Raw genomic sequence first — 15432 nt, 5'->3', positions numbered from 1 at the left:
ACTCTCATATTTAATTTTCTTTGAGTAAAATTTAGCTCTTAAAAATTTAACACCCTAGCCAGATAAGTATCTTTGCAGTTCACTTTTGTTCTGGTATTGCATTTAAGTGAAAAGATTTTGATTATTTTTAATCCTAATTAAGGGAAAACATCATTTTAAATGATAGTGAGGTCAAATTTAAAATATTTTTAATGATTTTAAAACGTAATTCCACTTCTTTACAAAGCACCCAATACCTTATGCATTTTTGGAATTTTAGTTGTTTTCCTTAAGATTTATTTTTATCTCATTTTAGTAACTTTAAAATATTTATGTTTTCATACATAATCTTATAATTAGGTATAATTCTTTTCAGGGCTACAATTTTAGCTTTGACAGCATTTCTTGATTCTTTCCAAAAAATAGCTGATATGGCTACCAATGCTCGAGGTAATTGTATTATCATGTTAATTAAATCCGTTTTATTCTACCAGATCTGTTATATCAATGAAGAAGTTTCAATTTCTTATTTTTCAAATATTTTAAATGTAATTTAAGTTTTAAAATTTTCAACTTTTTATCATTTTATCGGAAATTTTTTTATTATGGCTTATGGCCTTGTTGTTGTTTATTTTGATAGTGTTGCTTTAATTTAATGTTTGTAGTAACTAATATTTAAAAATATTAGTTATGAAAAAATTTAAAATTTAAAAATATCAGTTTAAAAGACTAAGCATGTAGACTTAAAAATTTTAATTTAAACTCTTGAATTTATTATACTTTGTTTTTCATTATATTCAACTTTTAGTTATATATATTTCATATTTTCTTTGAAGTAATTTAAATGAATAGTTTGCAATTTCTTCCAGGTATTTCATAAACACGTCACATACTTATTATTTAATTTCTTAACCTAATATTTACTCTGTATATGTTTATTATTTGTGTATTGTGTTCTATACAGTGAAAAAAATTCTTGAAATGAGTATCGCACTGAAAATTTTTATTATATTTTATAAAGAGAAAAATAATGAAATGAAATTTTTTTTATATAATTATATGTACTTTTTAATTTCATAAATCCTTCTAAAGAAAATCTTATGGCTGATCTTTGGAATATGGTAACTGGTAGTTTGGCGACATTTTGGAGGCGATAAAGGTTACTACCTAGGACTTTGGTAATAATGTGAGAAGCACTCAGTTCCGATTACGCATTATTTTGTGTGAGGGAAATGAGAGATCATGAGATATGTCATGTGACATTAATGGACGAATTACAGTTGTTTAATCGGAAAAGGGGAGAAATCTGGAAAAAATCTGGAAATTTCGTATTTAGGTTTATTCTGTGTTGTGTGAAACGTGACATTAATGGACGAATTACAGTTCTTTAATCGGAGAAGGGGGTTAATTTTGAAAAATTATTTTGTATTAAGCTTCATTGTGTGTTGTGTGAAATAGTGTTGATTAATTTTCGGATTGCATGGCGCTATGTAAAGTGAATTCTAAATTTTAAATGTGTTTATCTGATAATCATAATAAGTTGAGATTGTGTGAAAGGAAGGATATTACAGTTAAGTTTAAATGGCGGTGCAAGAAATATGGTGAAAATGGACATTTTGTGAAAAGGGGTGTAAGGAAGGGTACGTGGTTTGCTGAAAGTTGAGTATAGGTGAAATTTTATTAATTTCTTATTACTTGGTGAATAGACTTCCAGTTGACTACTGGATTTAGAAATTAGCAGTAGTACTGCATCCACGTAATGAAGATTCTGAAGATTAGGTAAGTTAGTATTTTTAATCATTTGAGGATATTATTTTTATGCATTGTTCTAAATGTAAGGAGTAAATTAATGTGGAATTATTGGAAAATTGTTATTAGCAATGATTTAGTTTAAAGTAATTAGAATTGTAATCTAATTTTTATTAATTTAATGTATGTGCTTATTTATATTTTAAGTAGTGTTTTTTAATTTAATTATATTTTAATTTAGTGATCGTGATTTTGTGAGTTATATATTTGTAGTATTTTGGAATACGTTTGAGTAGTATACGTTGAGTATTTTCATGCATTTTCGTGAAATTTTTCTAATTTATGAGAAAAAAGCAGTGTACATGGATGTAGAGAAGAGTTTGCGCAATGCCATTTTTGTGCAATTCTGGAATTTTTTTTAAGTAAAAATAAGTCGACGTGTAAATGGTTTATGTGTATGTGCTATTCTGAAAAGCGCGCAAGGAGTTTGCAATTCTGCACTTTTTCCCAATTTTGCAGTTAATATTTGTCATGATTAAGCAGTTTTGTTTCATAAAATTTCTAGCATCAGTGTAATTCGGCTAGTAGATTGTTGGAAAAAGTGTTGAGTAAATAAAAAGAAAAGAAACATGTCTTTACTTCGTGAAGACAAAATGGCGGCAAAAAAAAAATAGAGGGTTGCTGTAGCAGAGTTGGTCGCCAAATTTTTGCCAAAAAATCGCCAAGTAACCATAATCCAAAGATCAACCAATCTTATAGCTGAAATGTAATGGTAACTATTACTATATAATCCAGTTTTCTATATTCAATATAATTTTTCTTTAGAAAAGTAAAAATTTGGATTTCAAGCAATATTGTCCAAGTTATTAATTAAATGGATTTTTTTTATACTCATATAACCTAGGTGCAACAAAGGACATTGGCTCAGCTCTTACAAGATTATGTCTTAGGCATAGGAGTGTTGAAGCGAAACTCAAGACATTTTGCAGGTTGGATTTGAATAAGTGCTTTTACTACTGTATTAACATAATGTAATAACATGTGCTTTCATAAAGAAACACAACAAACAAAAATCATAATTAAAACTTTTTTTTTTTTTTTTACTTTAAAAATACCTTTTATCAAAAATTCAAGTTCTATATTCTTTAAGGTTGTAGACTACAGTCTATATCATCACATTATCATTATTTTTATAATATATTTATGACGAGGTCACATTGAATTAATTATTTACTACGTTATGGCAATATTTAGATATTTGCATCAGATTCCTTTGGTGACAGTTTCATTTTGTTCGCCAACTTGTGTTGTAAGGTGAGGAACAGATTTCATCAGACAAATGTTGTAAGCGGAGGAAAGTATTGCATTAGACAACTAGCGTCTTCACTTCTGTTTGCCTGGGTAGCTGAAGGTATTTTGCGATTGGTTGCCTTCTGACGCTGGATCTTTTTTCATTGGGCGGAAAAACTTAACTGTGGAACTTTATAAAAGGCGGTATTTTTTTGTCTACGAGGAGGGAGGAGAAGGAGGAGATTGTGAAGGTGCGAGAAGGAGATGCTGCATAGAGAAAGACAGTAAGAGTGGGGTAAAATGCAAACTTTTGGGAGTTTATCGTGCAAGCTTTCTTTGGTCTCCCCGTATGTATGAAGGAAGCGAGCTTCTTTCTCTTTAATGTTGTAGCTGCAAAATTTAAGCTAATCTCCTTTTTTTCCCGGGCTTGGCATTTTCACCCGGCATCCCGATGAAGAGTACCTGCATGTGTTTGAGCTGAAATACACCAAGTCTTCGAAAGGCTGTGTGGAAGAATTGATCTATCTTTTTTGTTCTGAGTGAGGAGGCCTCATATCATCATGTGACATACCGGATTACAAAAAAAAAAGAAATATCTCTTCAGTATTGTTAGTATCCAATAAAGCAAGAATTAAATCTGTTTTCACGTGTTTGTCACTCTCTCGTCATGGCGGGCTATAGACCTGGATCTTGTCCTGGGGTAAGTTGCCACTATATTCCTGTTTATCATAACATGTGGCATATACATTTGCCACCACAACCAACAAAATAATCACTACCACAATATTGAATTTTCAAGTGCTCGTTAACATATTTATAGCCTTCCTCCTAATTACAATCATAGTTAACAATCAAGTTAATCATTATTATAATTAGGTGGATGATTAGAATTAGAAAAATACATTTGCATGCAAAATTAAGAGAATTTGCACATTATTTAAATTTTTGATAAACTAATAAAATTTGGTATACATATACATTTATAACAGAAGAAGAGATAGTCAAAAGTCATTTTATGTACGTATGATTATCAATAAAGCTTATAGTGTCATGAGATCCAAAACTTACATTGTGATATCGAACTGAAAATTATTCTAAAGTTGCATATGGTCCCGTCGCAGCACGTTGGCATACTGGACAGATGACATTCCACTCCTGCAGGAAGGCAGTTTTTAACTGGGGAATGATGAGATGAAATTGCCCTCAAAGAGCATCCCAGACGTGTTGTATTGGGTAAAGGTCAGGAAATCTGCTTGGCCAATCCATGCTATGAATATCTTCACTTTCCAGGTAATCATTGACTGGCTGAGCTCTATCTGGATGAACCTTTCCATTAACAGGAACTCAGGACCAATTATATTTTTTGAAAATTCGAACATAGGGCTTCTAAGATCCATCAGTGTCGTACAGCGATTTGGAAACCTTTGTCAAGCACACTTAGGGTTATGCAGACGTCTAACATAATGCCTTTACATCTCCATTACCATAATGATCTTTTTGTCTGATGAGGGAAGGATGTTTTAGGCTGTCTTCAGATACAAGTATTCCAAAAATCAGTGTCCAGGCTGAATCTCGACTTATATGTAAAAAACACAATGCTTTGTTAAAGCCCAGTCCAAAGCACATGTTTGCACCATTCTAAATGCTCTTTCCTGTGTGCTGTAGTGAGTGGGATGAAAAAAGTGGATCTTTTAGCTTACAGCTTTACCTCATGAAGCCTTCGGGAAACTGTAGACTGAAACTCAAAGTTCTAGCAGCAGCATACAGCTTACATGAGAATTGAGGAGCTTTTGTTGTCGCACTGAAAGTGCCAGATAACGATCTCATTTATTGTTGTAAATGTTGGTCAAACTTGTTTATGTCTTTTCGATATGGATCAATTATCTTAACTGTTAACAAATAGCAGACAACACTAGGCAACACCGGACAATTCTTCATCTCATTCCATCATCCATGGCTATTCATTTTATGTGATACTTTATAAAATTTACCCAACTCTTGCAAGAGACACAGCGAATGTTGTGAAGGAGTATGAGCTCACAAATCTCTGAAAACCCCTTTTGCGTTTATATCCTTCCACAATCAGCTCTGCAGGTATACGCGTGTATGCTTACATATTTGGCTGTGAATATTTGCATCATTCTTTGGTGGTATAATTAGCGATCAACCATAATATTCAAATTCTCTTAGTTTTGCACACGAGTGTATTAAAAATGAATTGATTAAAACTTTTCATAAAATAGTAAAGAAGCGAACATTTAATGAAAATGATTAAACACTCTTTCTAGTGAACTGAACATTTATTGAAACTGATTAAATACTCTTTTCAGTAAAGTTAACACTAGTTTTATGTTCTTTCTTTACTTATGGGATAAATATGTATTTAACATATTGACTGCCAACTACGAGATCACTCGTAGATTGCGTTCTTTTCTAGGACGACAACTATGAGTTATCTCATACTGTGTTTACTTGGCATTTTTGTGAAGCTACGATTAATCTCGAAATATATCAGTGCTAATATCGATAGATGGCTTCTGGGAAAAGAACAAAAAATCAATGCTGGCTTGCATGAACAGAAAATTTATTAAAAAACAAACAAAAAAATATAATTATAAAAATTAATAACATAATATGATTAAATTGATTTGGCTTCTCGGACCAGAATTCGAAAAGTGCCATGGCAGTCAAGGTGTTAAATGAAATATCAGTATAAAAGCAAAGTTTAACATCATATTACTTTGCAAAATATTTTCTCTCACTGCTGAGAGTAGAAAAATAAAGGTTTTTGTGGTTCCGTAGAGATACATAATTCTGTTTAATCATTATTCTGTTATTCTTTCTGAGTCTTCATTTGAAAGAAATTCTCTTTTATGTTGCTTTAAGTTTAAGCATGTATTGGTTTGTTTAAATTTAGTTCATAATATCTTCATCCAAGTTTCTGGTATGACATAAAGCAAGTTGTCTTTGTGATTATTAAGATGTATTTGATAGACTTAGGAAGCAGCATTTTCAAGGTATTTGATCTTAATATGATATACTTTAATAATATAAATTTAATCTGATCTATGGTGATGGTGTACACTACTACATAAATGTTCGTTATCTGGAGGAGAAGTAATTTGCTTACTAAAATAAATCAGTAGTCGTCTTCATAACATAACTTTTATATTTAACAAAAACAAGTTATAAGAAGAATACGTCTGCATGCAAGCATCAGTGGAATCACGCTACTAATTGATATACAGATACGGTTACAGTTATCTACATACAGTTTCTTTAAAGTTACAGTTTTAAATATATCAACTAAGGCAATTAAATAAACAAAAGTAAATAAAAGTTCAAAACAGTTTAATTACAGTTAAACCATCACAGTGGCTTAATAAAGTAATTTCAAATAAGTGTGTGTTACAACAACCACTATAAAACGAAGTTGGTCATTGACTGAAAACTAGTCATATTTAGCACCTCATGCACTCAACCTATTTTCTCAAAAGAGATAATTAGTATACTGCAGATAAACCAAAAGCATGTACTAATCAATCTTTTCGATGTAGTGTTATGAATTTTGTACATAGATAAGTAATTTTACTAGAATTATAAGTAAAATTGTTGTATTTCTTTTATAACATGAAAAATGTAAAGAGAAGCTGTGTTGGAAAAGTGAGAATACAGGGGCAAGTGCAGTTAACATTGAATAAATGGGTATCTCGGTAATTTGGCAATATATCACCAACCTGATAACGGTTTTGGCGACTTATTTTGTTGCTAGATTTTATGGGATAACGTCCTCAAATTTGGCAACTTTTTGTCTGCTCCCTGTATTTATTGAAATTTAATAAATATAATTGACCACTCTAACCGTAATTCTACTCTCATATTGCTTTTCAGTAATTTCGAGAAGCAGGAAGTACTGGAAATATCTTGGCAGCCAGTTGAAAACTATTTAAAGTAAAAGAGAGCATCTGCTCACAGTTGCTTATTTATTGTTGTGTGAGTTGTTAGTCCCATGTAAATTGAGATATATCCAAGTTAGGTTTCTCTTTAGATGCATGTTGCATTGTGTGTAATGTTTTTAGTAGTTTGAAGCATAACTTCTGCTTGAACTGTGACACCTGTATGAGTATTTTTGCAGAAAATTCCAGAATTTTGATGCGTTTATTCTGATAAAATGGATTTTTATTAACCTATCATGGGAACTCTGTGCATTCAATATATTATGAACACACATGTACGCATAAGTAGAATTTATTTTGAATTTCAGTTTATTAAGGAGTGAGAAAAACGCAGTAGTATATTTTCAAGTAGAAGTCATATTAACTGATGATAGGATATGTGAAAATGATCACAAAAGGCACCTGTATGTGTCAGTGCGTAGGAAAACCATATTAATAACTGATAATATGAATTTCCTTATGTTATGTAATTTTTCTTAAAACCATATTAATAGCAATTGCAAATATGCAGCAAATTGAAATTACATGCAATAGCTAAGTGAGAAAAAGTGTTTAAATAAATCTAAGTATAATTTTCTCACATTTTGTTTCCCTCTATAATATTTCATTAGTTTCATGAATTTCTTGCTTGATGTTTTTTCATACCATGCATTTTTGTGCTTGATGATTTTTGTCTTATGGTGGGCATAATGTATAAGTGCTCATTTTATTTTTATAATAACACATGCGGTGTTATTTTCCTTGTTTATAAATTTATTGCGTACCTTATATATAACCTGAAAAATATATAAAGCTTTAAATGTTGCCTCTATACCAAGAAAGTTTACACTACCTGATTTAGAAATAATTCCTAGTATAATTTGCATAAAAACCCTGGCATAAAACATGAAAAAATAAATGTAGCTTATCATTAATTTTTTTTTAGTTGTCATGTAAGCTTTTCTTTTTTTAAAAAAAAGAATTTTATAAAAAATTTTAACTTAAACGATATGGTATATTTTCAAAACAATAACTGAAACCAGTGTATTTATCATTTTGAATTGAAATTTGGATTCTTTTCATGTACCTTTGCAGGGTTTTAAAACAATTCCTGTTCTATTTTTCACAGTCATTTTTATGATCATTTTAATTATTTATTTCATTATGATTTATTTCTTTGAGTTTAATTTTATGACCTTGATCAATCATTGAATTTAATCACAGACATAAACAAAATAATTCACAAATGTAGCAGACTGTATAATTTTTAATATTACTTCTGTTAACAGAAATTACACACATAACTGATAATTTTTATATATTGTACTCGGAAGGATGCTTTTGCCATCCAAATCTTAAAATACATATTGCGTAATCAGCATAACCATCTTAGAATCACACAACCAGAATACAGAAAATGTCTTTATCTGACTTAGTAGCTACTTTCAGACATAGTGATAATTTGCTTCATGTTTATGAGGAGTTTTGTATTATTTAACTTTTATCAGATCAAGTAAAACTTCATAAATACATTGTGAGAGATTGACAAGTTAGGAGATAAAGTATGCAAAAACTAGCGGTAATGTTGGTTTGCATACTGAAACAAATTTCTGATCATTAGAAAAATGATTATAGAGAAGGAAATTGATATAAATTAGCCAAAATGTCTTTTAAGGCTTCAAATTAAAATGATGCATAAATATTTTTTTGTGTGTTGTTGCTACAAAGCATAAATATTTTGTAGCTATTTAATGTTCACCTTAATCCATCCACACCTTAAAATACATGTCACATAATCAGTATAAACGCCTTAGACTAATCACTCAACCAGAACACAGAAAATAATAGCGGCCAGCTTACCACTTTTTTCCCTCACTTTTAATAGTCAGATCTTACAAGTTAATACTCAAACATTAGATCTTGACATCACTTCTTTTCGATGTTAACCTAACTTAAAACTGTGTTTCTTAAACTATGGGTCATATATCGAAATATTTTGGGGTAATGAAAATTCAGTTCGATAGTTGATGCTAAAGAAATTGCATTCATTAAACATTTCAAGAAATTCCATTAATTGATGTTAATGATATTAGACATTACATTAATTGATATTAATGATATTAATTACCTGTTATATAAAGTGCAAAAGGAATTTGTAAAGCTATCTAGCAATTCAAACCTAAAACTTGAGTTTTCACAAAAATCCTTGATGAATTCTGGATCAGAGTTAGAATTACATTTCTCATTATTTCTGAAATGGCATAAAATATTCTTCTCTCACTCATCACCACATATTTTTATAAGACTACTTTTTCAGCTGTAATGCTAATTAAAACCAAATATCGTTCAATGTTGAAACATGTTGAAGATGCTTTATGTCCAGCAGTATCAAATATCACATCAACATTTAGTTTACCATGCAGCAGAAAATGAGCATGTCTCATTAGAATTTTCTTTGCTTAAAATAAATCCTAAAATACTTCTTTTTATATGTATATTATATACCAAAGAAGTAAATTCTTTATAGGAGGATATTTATTTTTATATTTTTATTTTCTATTTAATATCTGGGAGTTGCGAAAAAAATCTCAGTGATGAAAAGGGGTCGTGAGGGATGTCTGTGACTTGATTTTATCTGTTTCGAAAATAAATCTTAGTGAGGCTATCGTTATATCAGTACTCAAATTCATGCATTTAAGTTTTTGCTATGTAGAGAAAATTACCAACAACTGGTTGCTTTTAAATTATTAAAATCTAAACCAGGATTATCAGTTTAAATTTTCTGTTTTAAATGGTTGTGTTTTTATTCAGGTATACCATATTTTATAACTAAAAACAGTTATAGCCCTTTTCTCAAATAAGTGAAAATGTATTGTTGCATGCTTACGGGTTTATAATAGATTGAATGCACACAGGTCCAAAGTTGATAAAATTTTTTTCATAAAAAGAAACACTTCAGAGGTCTGGCACTTTCCACAAATGTACTCCTATAAATCTTTACAGTATCACAGAGTACAATCAGTAGTGACACTTCAAACTACTAAGAATGTTAAACAGAACACTATGCAAAGCACAGCTAAAGAGCAAAGTTAAACCAGAGGTAGTACTCAGTCACACTGAGCTAACAGCTAACAACACCTACTAAGAGCAGATGCTTTCTCTGGCCTTTTATAGTTTTAACCTGTTTGCCAAAGTATTTTTAGTACTTTCTGCTTCTCGAAATTACTGAAAGGCAATATGAGAGTTGAATTATGCTTACAGCTAATATAGTGATCAATTACATTTATTCAATTACTGTTATGATGATGCAAGCATCAGACCCAAATGTTGCCAAATGGTCGCCAAGTGTGATGATTGATGATTTCGTAGGAAATTTGGTGACAAAAGTTTGTAGCCAAAATCTTGGCCAGCACAGTGAATGTCGGCCAATGACCGAGATAAACATTTACTCAATGTTAAATTGCCCCTATGTTCTTATTTTTCTTGCATATCTTGTCTCTCTAGCAGAGTTGTCAACTCTCCCGATTTTCGACCGCTCTTCTGCCAACCTGATTTACAATATATTTCTCCCGACTTTTTCTTATTCTTAAAATTTCTCACGATTTTTATGGAACTTGGCTTAATACTTCGTTATATGAACAAACAAACAAAAAAAAAAAAAAAAAAAAAAACAAAAAAAAAAAAAAAGTTATTTGGGACATCTGAAAGCAACTGAATTTTCTCTAGATTTATCTAAAACAATGAGAATTTCTGCTTTGTGAGTGGCAGCATACGTATTCAGAAACGTTGTTCTCCAGTTCTCCAATAGGCATCGAGCTCCACTGCGTGTCATCTGGCATATATTAGCCAATGAGCACAAAGCAAGCTCAAGGCCGTTATTTGGATGTTCTTTCGTTATTTCGTTTATCTTGTCCTGAGTTGTGTGAGTACACATGCCTTTGAGAAATAGTTTTAGAAATTATCATCTTTTGTTATGTCTGTGAGAAAGGTGAAATACTTATGCACGTTTCAAATATCGTATACAGTTGACTTTCCTTCCACTATTTCCTCAAGGAAATGTAATAAATTTGCGATGTGTATCATCTGTCATTGCGATTTTTCGATTTCGCATGGTGGAAGGGCAGATGTTCTCAAACATGTGCGTACACAGAAACACAAGGACAACATGAGTTGTTCTGAAAAAAACGAAAAATTAAATTTTTCTTCGGAAACAAAAGACCAAAAAGTGATTAATGCAGAATGTCTGTTCTCTGCCTTAGCCTGCCACTGAATGCATCGGATCACGCTGCAGCTTTATTTAGAAAAATATTTCCCGATAGTGAAATCGCTAAGAAATACCCAAGTGCAAGGACCAAAACAGGTGCAATTGTTAAAGAAATGGGTTTGAAAAATAAATCTTCAGTTATTGATTGCATTAAAACAGCTCCGTTCTGCCTCTCTACGGATGGAAGCAATAATATTGATTCAAAACTGTATCCAATTGTTGTTTCTTTTTTTTAATCCAGAATCTTCAGAAACTTTCTGTCCCTACTTTAGAAGGACATTTGACAGGCTTTAATATAGCACAGCTAATTATTAAAACTTTAAAAGAAAATGCAGTCCCTCTGGATAATTGCTTAGCACTTGGTACCGATAATGCACCAGTAATGGTAGGCTTGAAAATTGGTGTTGCAGGCATCTTAAGAAAGGCAAATTCAGATTTGCAGATTATGAGGTGCATCTGTCACCTCTTAAATTTAGCAGCTGAAAAAGGGGGCAGCTTCTTTACCAATAAATGTGGATGAATACATTGTTGATATTTATTATTATCTTGAAAAGAGTTCTAAAAGAAAAGAAAAATTGAAACAGTTCCAACAACTGCATAATACTGAAATGAGAAAAATTTTGAAACTTGTGTGTACACGCTGGCTGTCTTTAAAGAAATGCTTATCTAGAATCCTCGATCAATGGAACCCACTTCTTGCATTTTTTGAAGAAGAAGTAAATGCTTCGAGAGTTAAAATAAAAGGCTCTATTGAAAGTTATAAAATACCTAAAGTAAATGGAGATGTAGTTACTACTTCCATTGTTAAAAATAGGTTTGAGAAAAATAAAGTAGTTTCTGCATCATTCAGCAATTCAACTGGCAGTTCTCAAAATAATACTGCAAAATATAAGTGTAAAGCTGATACAAATTTCTCTGAAAATAAAAAAATTGCTCAACACACAAAACATTTTTCGATTACTGTAAGTTTATCTTGTGAAGAATGAATATCTATGTTTTTTTTTCGGACCTTAACAAAGCTTTTTTTTTTTTTTTTACAATTCATTTTGCCATCATTCGATGCTCTTAACACAATTCTACAAAGCAGAATTCCATTAATTCATGTTTTGCAATCAATGATTTATGATCTGTTTAAGGACATTTTATCAAAGTTTGTAAAACCAGTCTGTGTTTTGTCTTGTTATTCTATATGTGATGTGATTTATGGTGAAATAGAAAATCAGAAGAAAGATGAAGATTTGGTAATAGGACCTGCAACTGCAAAAGTAGTGGAAGAACTTTCAGAAGAAGACAAAAATAAGTTTTATCTTCATGTTGGAAGTTACTTCTGTCGAGTACGTGATTACATACTACATAAATTTCCAGTCAACGATGAAGTGATTTTGCATGCTAAAGTTTGTGATGTTTCTGCTCTAGCAAATGCATCTTTTTCTGATATAAGGTACTTTTTGAACAGATTTCCTGTGTTACTTCATTTAGTCATGAAAGATGATATTGATGTTGCTACTGATATACTGCAGTCGCAATTTTGCAGTTTACAATTAGAAAACTTGGATGAAGTTATAAAATCAGCTAGGATTGACACCCAGTGGAGTTTAATTGGAAAATTGAAAGGTGCTGATGGAATTTAAAAATATAGTGAACTGTCTAGAATTATGTTGGCCATCTTGACAGTTCCCCATAGTAATGCGGAGTGTGAGAGGATTTTCAGTGTTGTTTCGAAAATGAGGACTAAATTTAGATCAAATATTAGTGATGACGCATTAGAAAAACTTTTATTAGTGAAAGCAGGCCTACGTGGTAATTGCTATGAACAAAATTATGATGTTTCTTTCTTAACGAAAGCAAAATCTGCCACTGTTCCTAATATTTGTACGAAAACTGATTAAAGTGTCTTTTTTTTTTTTTTTTTTTTTTTTTTTTTTTTACAATGCAAGTAATAAAAATGTTTTTTATGTCTAAGGTATTTTTGTGTTGCTTGCATTTAAGACTTAGTGACTATTTAAAGTTAATTCATTATTAAAACTATATTTTTATCATTTAAAAAGTCTTTTTAACATTGTGAAAAATCTCCAGATTTCTTAAAAAAATCTCCCGATTTTTGAGTGTCATAGGTTGGCAAGTATGCTCTAGATTTTTCATATTATGTTACACAGAAAAATACAACAATTTCACACATGATTTCACTAAAATCATGTATCTACGTATAGAATTCATAACAGTGTCCCCTCCCAAGGACTGCACATCTGGGCAGTACAATCCCATCTGTGCAGTACAATCCTATTAGAACTTTTCACAGAAATACTTATAAAAATCTTCACAGTATCATAGATTAGAATTAGTTGTGACACTTCAAACTACTAAGAATGTTCACAATGCAAAGCACAGCTAAAGAGTAAAGCTAAACAGGAGATAGTACTCAGAACTTGCGCTGAGTTAACAACAACAACTAAAAATAGATCCTGTCTCTAGCCTTATATTGTTTTCACCCGGCCTCTAAGATATTTCTACTTTCTCCTTTTTGAAATTACAGATGGCAATATGAGGTTAGAATTATGGTTACAGTTAATAATATAGTGCTCAATTACATTTGTTGAATTACAATACCTATTACAGTGATATAAGGGCTAGACCAAAATGTTGGACTTTTTGCGATAAGTTACCAAAGCTGTTGCCAGCTTGGCGATTTCTCACCAAGTTACCGAGATACCCAATTACTAAATGTTAAATGGACTTGGCTCTGTGTTCTTACTTTTCTGGCATAGCTTGTCTCTCTAGATTTTTCATGTTATGTTAGACAGAAAAATACAGCAATTTCACATATAATTGCACTAAAATTATCTATCGGCAAAATTCATAACAATGTATAGGAATAATACTGTTCTGAATGTTCGTAATAACTTTATGACATTATCATATTTAAGTTCAGAGGATTGCAAAACTTGTGAAACAATCATTGATTGTGAAACAAGTTTATGATCAATGATCATAAATTAAATCAATGATCATAAATCATTGATTGTGAAACAAGTTTATGAAAAAATAAAAATTAATGATAGAAAAATCTACTTACAAGCATCCATTTCAGTTATTTTACTGTTTTGGACACTGTGCTACTTCTTGTAAATTTTTCACATGGATTTCATAATTATAGCAATATTTATTGTTTCAATAAATTAAATTTTTGTTGAGAGAAGATGATAGATATAGAAGTATTTTAATTCCATTCTCTTTTCAGTTTTGATATAACGTTGTTGTTAAGTATACTCTTCAGCATTAGAACAGTAGAAAGCTGAAATAAAACACTGAAAAACTTTTGATTTGTACATATTATCCCATCAGTTGTGAAAAGATGGCTACCATTGAACTATGAAAATTAGTGAAGATTCCACGAAAGTTGCACCACTCATGTTTGCAGAATTCTGAACCACACTTGCAACTCATACAATAAAACATTTTCAGTCTCTCTGAGCAATACACCTAATACAGTCAAAAGTCGTTAATCCGGACTCGTCGGGACTTCGGCGATTCCGGATTATCGATTTTTCCGGATTATAGATCATCAGTTTAAATCTGGTAAAATGGCATGCAGAAATTATAAAATTAAAAATATGAAACCGTAATTTACGAAATAAAGAACAATTATGATTTAAAGGGTATCAAAATTTACAAAAAAAAAAAGCTTAATATTTATTTGTTTACTTTATTAAACATTTCTTTCAATGTAAGTTTTTTAAGTTGCTTCGTTTTTTATGTTATAATACATTCTCTTTAATTCTATAAACAGACATAATTTCTTGTTCAGTTACAAAGTTCCGCTGTTCAAGTGATATAATTGCTGTGTCGAGAATACCGACTAATTTGTCAATCGAAATTTTTTCGTTTTCAATAACCTCTGTCACTTTCTTCGCTATCGGAAGCGAATTATAATGACGAGGCATTTGATTTAAATCATATCAAAGACGAGATGAAATACTACATTGAGTAAGCAATTACAAGCCAAATAAAATAAAAACATCTGCTCTTAAGATAAGGATAGTGTTGACAGATCAACTTCCAATTCAATGCACGCCGCCGCAGCGTTAAAGATAAACAAAGTTTAGATAAACAAACGTTAAAGTTTAGATAAACTTTATCCATTTTTTGCAGCAATTCCACTTTTTGTTTAATGGACTCCGAAAGATACTTTCGCTTTGTATATCCTTTACATATTAG

At 30.9% G+C, this 15432-nt stretch overlaps 1 protein-coding gene across 2 annotated transcripts in view; it reads left to right on the top strand.

Annotated features, from left to right (window-relative positions):
• The window catches only part of LOC118205969 (uncharacterized), a 118936-nt gene that overhangs the window by 12650 nt on the left and 90854 nt on the right, over nucleotides 1–15432 (top strand). For both annotated transcript variants that reach the window (XM_085815498.1, XM_085815499.1), the window contains 2 exons: nucleotides 356–429; nucleotides 2633–2717. In XM_085815498.1, coding sequence (XP_085671624.1) covers nucleotides 356–429; nucleotides 2633–2717 — 159 coding nt within the window. The remainder of the gene's footprint in view (nucleotides 1–355; nucleotides 430–2632; nucleotides 2718–15432) is intronic.

This window comes from Stegodyphus dumicola, chromosome 4 (genome assembly GCF_044657685.1).
Source record: "Stegodyphus dumicola isolate Sdum_Otavi_A_Nest chromosome 4, ASM4465768v1".
Classification (NCBI taxonomy): Eukaryota; Metazoa; Arthropoda; class Arachnida; order Araneae; family Eresidae; genus Stegodyphus; species Stegodyphus dumicola.
This window is presented reverse-complemented; position numbering and strand designations above follow the sequence as displayed.